The sequence below is a fragment of the Cupressus sempervirens genome, chromosome 7 (genome assembly GCF_028749045.1).
Source record: "Cupressus sempervirens isolate cs-2001-9-10 chromosome 7, ASM2874904v1, whole genome shotgun sequence".
Classification (NCBI taxonomy): Eukaryota; Viridiplantae; Streptophyta; class Pinopsida; order Cupressales; family Cupressaceae; genus Cupressus; species Cupressus sempervirens.
In genome coordinates, this window is record NC_143124.1 from 912,259,719 (window position 1) to 912,269,501 (window position 9,783).

Sequence of the window (9,783 nt, forward strand, 5' to 3'; positions counted from 1 at the left end):
TTCTTTTCATCATATAAACTTGCAAAGACATGTATAATTAATTAGTCCACACAAATTAGTCATGCATTGCATAAGTATAGTATCTAGTTAATATATAAGTAATATTGAAATTCTTAATTACCTGAAATCCTTTGTTGAAATGCTTGAGTGGGGATAACACCAACAGTTGATGATGGTTGAGTTTCACAAATTGAACATGCTAATTGTTTGATTAAGTATAGAAACGAGGTTAGAAGCAAAAAATAATGGCAATACTATAAGTAATGAATTAACATATTTAATCATTAAACATTACCATATGTAGTTTGCATTTCATCTATTGTTGATTGGTTCAAATCAATAGAGAAGGGTAATTGATGCCACAATGTATTATCTCCATCTTGCAAAGCTACAATCAAATATTTTTACATATAAAATCAGAGGAAGAATTATTGAAAACAAATTAGAATAATGTACTAACAATGTTCCATGATAGTAGTTGATTCTTCTTGTATGGCTATGCCCAAGCGATTGTTGGTTGAGTAGTTATTCTACATGATATATACTAAGTTTATTGTATATGATAACCCTTGGGCAACCTGATTTTTTTATTTCACATTACAGTTTTTGCTACAAATTTTGAGAATGGTTTTAGTTAATTGACTTGGAAAACCAATTTTGTGTGTGCCCATAGATTATGATCCTATGATAAATGTTATTTCTGATATGTGAGAGCCTTGATGATGTATTAGATTATATGTGAGATTCATTTTAGACTAATCAAATACTATTATGATCTGTTATGAATTCCAACTATGTGTTGAATAATCTTCTTCCTTGTCAAAATTTCCTCCCCAATAGTTAAAAAAGGCAGGGACTAAAGCTCGAATAGAGCTCTTGTTCATAATAAACTTTTAAACTAAAACTTAAAAGAGAAAATATAAGAGGGAAATAAATTCATGGTGTCATGTGTGATATTGCAAACTTTTTTTTTCCTCAATAAATAGATTTTGCTTATTTTATGCCCCTGTCTTTTTGTCCAACTTATTTTTCATTTTTAAGCAGTAGCTTCTTTTCGAAAATAGGAGAAGATTCTATTTTATCCTTTCCTGCCAATTAAATATTTGCATGTGAACACTCCTAGTGCTTAAAATTAAGCAAAATTTTCCTTTAGAAAGTCACATGGGGACATGGCATAATATTTGTGCCATCTGTCACTAAGTTAGAAAATGCATCCTCCAACATATTGCCTTCTCGATAAATGTGAGCAATAATTATAATCTCCACATTTTGAATAATGTTCCATGTTTGTTGCATGATGTAATTAAGTTTCTAATAACAAGAGTTTTTTTTAATTTGGCTGAATGCATAATTAGGGTTGAATCACCTTCAATGTGAACATTGGAAAAACCTTGAGCCACAATTTTTTGGAGTCGAAATTGTAGAGCAAGAGCTTTTGCTTGATTATTTGTGGTAACCATGATTGGAATGGTCAACCCATGAATCAAAGATCCTCTCTCATTACGAATAACAAATCCTATGCCCACCTTGCTAGGATTTCCTTGTTATGACCCATCAAAGTTCATCTTAACATATGAAGATAAGGGAGGGGACCATCTAATCTCGTTTCTATTTCTGACTTGTCGAACAAAATATGAAACCTCCAGGGATGGGATATATAGACTTGTCCACATTTTCATCATTAGACCATCTCATGTTGTATATAAAGTAGAGGGATGGTTCAACTTCATCACTTTGACATTGACACTTTCAACAATGTCATGCTCAAGTTGGTCAATGAAATTCTAGAAAGAGGACTCTTGATGTTTGAAAATTCTCCTATTCCTTTCTCACCATAGTGCCCAACTGATGCATGATGGAATAACTTCCCATAATGAAGAAAAGAGTGAGGATCGATATAGCAAAGGCCATGAATCAAAGAGATTCCAAGTCCAACATTCATATGCAAATTGAAATTATAGAAATAGATTATCAACATTCTCATCATGGTTCTTGCAAAGCAAACATGAGAGAAGAATTTCCATATTAAATCGTGTGAGCTTGTCACTGATGAGAATCCTTTTCTTCAAAGCCAATCATGTAAAATAGCTCGCCTTAGGGAGATAAAAGAACTCCAACACAATTTAAATGGCCTCTGCAATCTGGGACTATTTTGAATTGCAAGTAGAATATCATATCCACCTTTAATTGTGTAGTTGTCATATATGGATGGTGCCCATGTTTGATAACATCTTTATTTCTTGACAAAAATACACAACATTTCTTGAGAATATGAGTCAACAATATTTGATGAGGCAAAGGGATTGGTAGCCTAGAAAAATCAATCCATAAAGCTCTCCTTGTCAAATGTTCCACAACAATAACATAATTACATAATTTATCACCCCTTATTGGGGAAACAATATTTGCAATGGTATTAACTTCAGGAATATATATATCATAGGGGGATACCCAAACCATGAGTCGGTCCAGAAGTTTGCATCTTCACCACTGTTGATTTCTCATGTGATGTATTAGACAAGAACATCTCTTAATTGGGAGATGAAATTCCACATTGTTGAACCTAATGGTGGATTTGCAAAAGTGAAAATGTGTGTGTTGTGGTTGTTATCTAAATATTTTGCCCTCATTATTTGAACTCGGAGAGAGTCTGAACTCATATATATTTTCCAAACTAACTTAGTTCTACATGCTAAGCTTTAGAAGTGTAAATCCTGAAAGCCAACACCGCTAGATAGTTTATCTAGGGTCATGACTTTTGAAGATACCAATAGAACCTTTTTTAAAAATTTCTTATGTTATCCTTCCAAATGAAATTGGATATTAGTTTATCCATTTCTTTGGTAATGGAGATTGGAGCCTTGAGAACTGAAATGAAATAATTTGGAATTGTTGTGGGGCATGATGTAAATATTGAACATTAAATAAGGATAATGGAAAGAAACAGAACATACTAAATAAACAATTTATTTTTTTCAGCAAGGTCGTGCACTAGTATGTATGTCTTAAAATTGAAGGGTTGGAAAAGTCCTTCCCATATTACATGCCCAACATGTGCTTAATTGGACCCCTACAATCACTCTTTCGCTCTCGTTCTTGAACGCCTCAATTTCATCTCTTTCAGCGTGATCAGTCAGAAATCCTCCTCGAGATCTGAATAAAAATATTTAGCCATGTTTAGGTTAGGGTTTTGAATCCATTGTATTGTTGACTAACTCTACCACACCAAAACATAAAAACAATTCGATTACCACGATTAACGCGTGTGTTTTATAATCAGTTCCCATCTTGTCAAACACGGTTTTGACAGATTTTCGGTCTTTTCCTTTCATCTGAATTCGGAATAAACCAAAAAATAATAACATTCCAAATACGATACTCAACTACGGAGTAGGTGTTTTTTTCCGTAGAAAATCTCATTGGCCTTTCATGAAATTTCCAAAGCTGACTAGAACGCCATTTTTGGTTCCTATTCTTTGACTGTCTTTCTATTCGACACTTCTGTTCAACCCAACTTGCCAAGTCAAACAATACCTCCTTATACAGATTTTACATAAGATTCATTATCTAGTCCATTATCACCATTGGAATCTCATTTCAATCCTTAGCATGAAGAAAGATTATGGAGGTGGGGGAGATCCAGACATGACGGATAGGGTTGTAGTGCTACTAGCATTGGTGTTTTTCTTGTTCATGGCTCTACTTCTAATCATTCTTTGTATCTATGCAATTTTGCATAGGAGGACATACACTGAACTTCCTCTTTCAAGGTCTAATCGTCCATGGGCTCAGAGACTGTCTTCTTCTTCTCTGAGTGAAGATAGACATTTAAGGTCAGGCGCCCTTGATGTCAAAATTATTCAGGCCCTGCCCATATTTGTCTACGCATCATCAGTAGAGAGATTTAAACTAGGAGAAAGTGGAACAGATTGTTCGGTGTGTTTGCAAGATTTTGAAGAAGGGGAAAAAGTTAGGGTTTTGCCTGATTGTAAGCACACCTTTCATTCAGTGTGTATTGATATGTGGTTTCATTCTCATTCTAATTGCCCTCTTTGTAGAACCAAGGTAGAGGCTAGAGTAGAAGAGGCTGCGCCTGATGCATCAAATGTGGTTATTGACATGAATTTTGTAATGGAACAAGGGCGTAATAGTGAAACTTTTGCTGAAAGAGACATTGATTTGGCCCCAGAGATAAATAGCCTTCAACCAGAGGAAATCTGTTCTCCAGGTGGGTCAAGATTTTGTAGGCTTCATTCATTAAAGAGGATTTTGAGTGGTAGAAGCAGAGATGGGAGAGTCTTTCCAAGCACTCAAAATGATGAAATTGAGGAGTTTTCATAGCCGCAGAGACAATTTCATGGCAACTATGGAAATCTTTAAAAAATTAATACCTCTCTCACAGCATTTTTGCACTATCCCGTTTCACCATGCCTCTCTCAGATTGAGCTTTGTACTATTTTTCTGGGTTAATAGGCCACATACAAACAAAGACAGCATGTGTACCACTGTTCATTAATGTACAATCAGAACACTGGTGAAATGAATTCATTATTGGACCTTATGCCTTACAAGTTTCGTTAATTTTTTTCAGAAAAGTTACAGATTGATGATAATGAATTCAGTAGGATCCTAGAATCGTTTTTAGAAAGTTTATTATATTGTTTTTATTTTTTTTCATATTCGAAGGAAAAATGTTAAACCTTTTTATATAATTAAATATAAAAGTACTTAATTTTTTTTTTCAAAAGACTATTGATTAAAATATTATTTATTGTGAAAAATTATTTATAACCCATTCTAATTTTAGTGTGGTTTTCTGGATATGATTGTATGTGGTATTTTTTATCAATGTTTTCAATCACATTCAGTAATTCGTCATCAGTATGAGAGGAGTAAAAATACTGCACTATCAAATAAAAAATCACACATTAAACTATAATCCATTCTAAATTTATGTGGTTTTCTGGATATGATTGTATGTGATATTTTCTATCAACGTTTCCAATCACATTCAGTAATTCATCATCAAAATGAGAGGAGTAAAAATACGACACTATCAAATAAAAAATCACACACTAAACTATCATTTACTGAAGTGTAAATTTCTGGAAGACATTTTGATGGGGGTCAATCTATAAGTGAACTTTGACAAATGTGATTGTTTCTACAATTGTTATTGAAAAAAGACATCAATCAAGTTGTAATCCAATATCCACATCTCTATTATCTACTTTTATATTTAAATTTTTTTTTTATTGGTAAACAAAATTTGTTGTATTTATTATCTACTTTTATATTTTAAATATATTTTTTTATTGGTAAACAAAACTTGTTGTATTTATTATCTACTTTTATATTTTAAATTTTTTTTTATTGGTAAACAAAATTTGTTGTATTTATTATCTACTTTTATATTTTAAATTTTTTTTTTATTGGTAAACACAATTTGTTGTATTTATTATCTACTTTTATATTTTAAATATTTTTTTTATTGGTAAACAAAATTTTTTGTATTTATCATCTACTTTTATATTTTAAATATTTTTTTTATTGGTAAACGAAATTTGTTGTATTTATTATCTACTTTTATTGTTTGTGGACATTAGTTATTATTATGTGTTAAATTGAAGAACTCAAACCCAATACCTAGAATAAGAAAGGCTCATGTTGTAGACTCTTACCTTGACTACCTTAAAATATAATTAATGTTATATTTTGAACATTTTTTAATTGTTTATTTGAAAGCTACTTTAAAGGTAGAGAGTGCCTCTGACTATGTCCTTTAAATATACCTTTTTAACTTGTAAACTAGTGAAGTTTGGTTCCAGCTTTGCTTAGGATGAGCATCTAAATTTCTTGCACTATTTATATTTTTGTTTTATAATCCAAGCGAATGGATTTTCTAGCTGGCATTCTAAGCAAATCACTCTCCCGTGATAAAAGACATGGTCTAGAAGATGGGGACATTTGCGCTTTCCTTTCTTAATTTGCGTTGAAATTTTACTTTCTGTCCTTACAAATGGTGGACGCGTTAAAATCATGTTTAAAATGTTGTATATTGATTTTTTAACAAAAAGTTTTCACATATTTAATAATTTTTTTATAAATGGTATAATCTTCTATGAAATTGATTTTTTCAAAAAAGTATTTATTATTTATATGTGTTTATGTATACATTTTTATGCATTTATTATATTCATATATTTGTTGTATTCATTTAAAAAAAATAGATGTTATTTTTAAAATATTTTTTTAACTACTGAGAATTATTTATTTATTTCAAATATCTATTTATTTTTAAATTTATTTTTTAACTATTTGTGAACTATTATTTTTTAACTTTTTTGCCTAGATTCAATTAACTTCATGTTTTAGATAATTTTATGTTAGAAGAAGGGTATCAACAATCTTATAGATGCTTTCAAGTGTCTTAAGCTTCTAAAGAATACATTGAATTTTGATAATTTAGAACATGGTGGGATTCATTACACACAAGAGTTAAAAGGTGATCATTTGAAATTGTAATATTATACACATTTGTTATCTACCCCATTAATCTTTCATCTGAACACACAAACTTAAAATGTACCCTACTACAATCTATGACAATGCAAGGTAGGAGAAACCCTAAAGGAGTTGTTTTAGCCCCCAACAAATGACCACACAACAAAAGTATAAAAATAACACAAAGATTTAGATCCAAAATAATGTCAACTCTCATAACCACCACCTGCCCCATATAGATCTGATCCGTTGAGATAATGGGTGTTGCACACATTGCATAATATTGCTTAAATTTTATAATTTTATTTTATTATGTAACGTTGTATCTAGGAGCACCTAGATGGACATGCAAGATGTAAAGATTCCCATGGAATATTCTTGGTGAGTTTTATTGTAACATTGAGATAATGTTTTATGTAATTATTTAATACTGGGTGAAATGTCCCTTTTCTGATTTTGTATGATATTTTCAACCTCTAATCAGATTTTCAAGATCAAACAACTAATATCACAAAGATCCACCAAATTCCTCAAGAAACCCCAAATCGGGTATGCCAGAAATTGTGCCAAAAGCTTCACAGCTTCACCTATTATTAATAAATTTGAAAGTGGACATTTTTACAAAAATTTCAGCAGCATAACAGCCTACAAAATGACATTTCCAGATCCGTATAGCCTTTACACAACAATTCTCAAATGTAGGACAAAAACTATGCTCATGGGGCTCCCGAAATTAACACAAAAATGCTCGAAAATACCACAAAAATACTAATAATCTATCTCAGAAGTTTAATCACGTCCCAATACATATATTCAGCTCTATTTTAACACCTTAAAGTCTGAAATACAGCAGCAACCCAAAATGATATGAAATACTCAACTGAAAACACCAAACTCATACAAAAAAATACCTGAAAACACACAAATCTGCACTGTTCAACACAAAGGCAAACTCTGTATGAGCATGCACATGGAATGGCTTCAAACTCCCATCCTTAGCCTTCCTGAAAAATTGCAAACTCCCATTCTTGGGTCTCCCTGGAAACCTGCAAACTCTCGTTCTTGGGTCTCCTTCTCCACAAGTTTGGTAGCCTCTGAAGAATAACAAAGAATGAGCAAAAATCAAATTCTGGAATCAGCCCAAAATGCCTCCAAACCCCTTAAAAGAGGGCATAATCGTAACTCACGTCCAAGAGAGGTTAATGAAACATATTTTAATAATAATTTTCATTTATTAGTCCAACGGTTTCCAAAGATTAACCCCCTCTTTCTGAAACTTCACTTTCTTGGGCCTGCCTGCCTTAGCAAAGATTATTATTTTTTAATTATTTGAAAAGGGGACATGACAAGTCCTCCCCTCCCAATCATTGCTTTTCCTCAAGCAATGGCTGAACAATAAACCAATCAATCCACCTGGATCCCAAATGTAGTCATGAACTATACTACTACCAATTAACACAGGCTCCTGCAATATCCTCTGCAATATGACCAAGAGGAATCCATAATCAAATTGACAATTATAGCTCAACCAAACTCCAAAATCACCACTATCACAGTAAAAAACCCATGAGACACAAACTCTTAGAACATCAGAACCCAAGTAAAGTGGACAAATCAAACTACCAACACAGTAAATACCATCAACACATCCCAATGGCCTATATGGAATGTACAATCCAACTCTGCAACAATGGTGAACGCTCTCGAATGAAACTGTACCAAGTATGGAGAATCCACACACTGTACAACTCCTGCAGTCAACACAACTCTGCAAATCACCGGCCACTATCTCATAACCATAACTCCCATGCACTGCTGATGGTGAAAAGACATTACAAGATAAAGAGTAAGAAATGGAATCCAAACCAAATTTGCTTGTCATCAACTCCTCAAAACAAGGATCAAATGCTAACTGATGTACATACCCTGCAATATAATGTTGATTAAAAAAACCAACCTCAGTCAACAGCTCACCATGAACAAGTGATACAACCCACTGTGACTGATCACTAGCTAAGTCAGGAGATGTCATAGCCAAAGGAGTAGAATCAATAACAACACCCACTAAAGCATCACTCCCAAACTCCTTCTCTAAGTCACATATTATCAAGCTGTCAACTGCAGAACCTATCACCATGTCATGCCCATCACAACTCTCATCTTGAGGCATCAAACTGTCCCATAACTAATGATAAGCACTAGGAACCAAAGTACATCTCTGTATCATCATCTCATCAACATGGTCATCAAAGGTAAATTGATGAGCATACCTCACAGTGTAATGCTGATAGAATTCGCCAATCTCAATTAGTGGCTCAGACTGTAATCTAGATGAAACTAACTGTAATTGATCATTAACCATGTTGGAACTGACTACTACCTCCGAAGATATCACCAAGGGAGTAGTATTACTAGCAGGAACCATGCCAACTTCTGACTCACCAACATCACACATGATCTTTGATACATCTCTAGTCTCCGTGCCATTAGTGCTGGAGGTCACCACCATGTCAGGCATACCACAAAAATCTGCTACAGCACCCAACTCAACTGAACCTAACTCTAGTGGGAATGAACCTGATATGCCAATGTTAGTATCAAGGATGGATGCATCCCCATCTCCACTGTCTTTGACAATCTCGGCCATGGACATCCTCGGATCACCAAACACCACAGCTTGTGACTGTATAGAATCAGGTAAAGACTATAGTCGCTCTAACTTCATGGTCAGCTTAGCCAAATGAAATTGTGACTCCTTGAAAGCCAACTGTGTACTCTCAAGAATCTTAGAAGTCACCTCAAGTTGCTCAGTAAGATCACTCACCTCATCTTCCTTGGCCAACAATGCATCATATGCTGTACTGCCCCACTCCATAAGATAATCTTTGTCAGCTACCAACTGCATATAATTCTGTCTCAAAATCCGAATAGCCTCCCATAAAGAGTGGATCTCTATCAAGGAAAGATAACTGCCTTCCTGTTCATCACTAGTAGGAGAACCCCATCCATAAACTGCTAACAACTGACGAGCAGCATCGAAATGATGGCAAGTGATAGCAATGTCTCGATCACTAACTCTCAACTGATTAGACACATGATGGGACTGGCTTGACTGTCTCCTACAAACCTCCTCTAATGCACTATCTAAAGGAGTATCCTCAAAGTTACTAGTCTCTAGAGTATTACCATCCATATCGTGTGAATCAAATCTAAAGCTCATATCAACATACGGAGTATCAAAAACATTAGCATTGCTGTCCAACTCCTTTATACCCAAGG

At 33.6% G+C, this 9,783-nt stretch overlaps 1 protein-coding gene across 1 annotated transcript; it reads left to right on the forward strand.

Annotated features, from left to right (window-relative positions):
- Positions 1-3,555: 3,555 nt before the first annotated feature.
- Positions 3,556-4,571, forward strand: LOC149550468 (RING-H2 finger protein ATL17-like). The gene has a single exon (XM_089795090.1). The coding sequence runs from the start codon at positions 3,610-3,612 to the stop codon at positions 4,339-4,341; it is 732 nt and encodes a 243-aa protein (XP_089651216.1). The 5' UTR covers positions 3,556-3,609; the 3' UTR covers positions 4,342-4,571.
- The last annotated feature ends 5,212 nt before the right edge of the window (positions 4,572-9,783 follow it).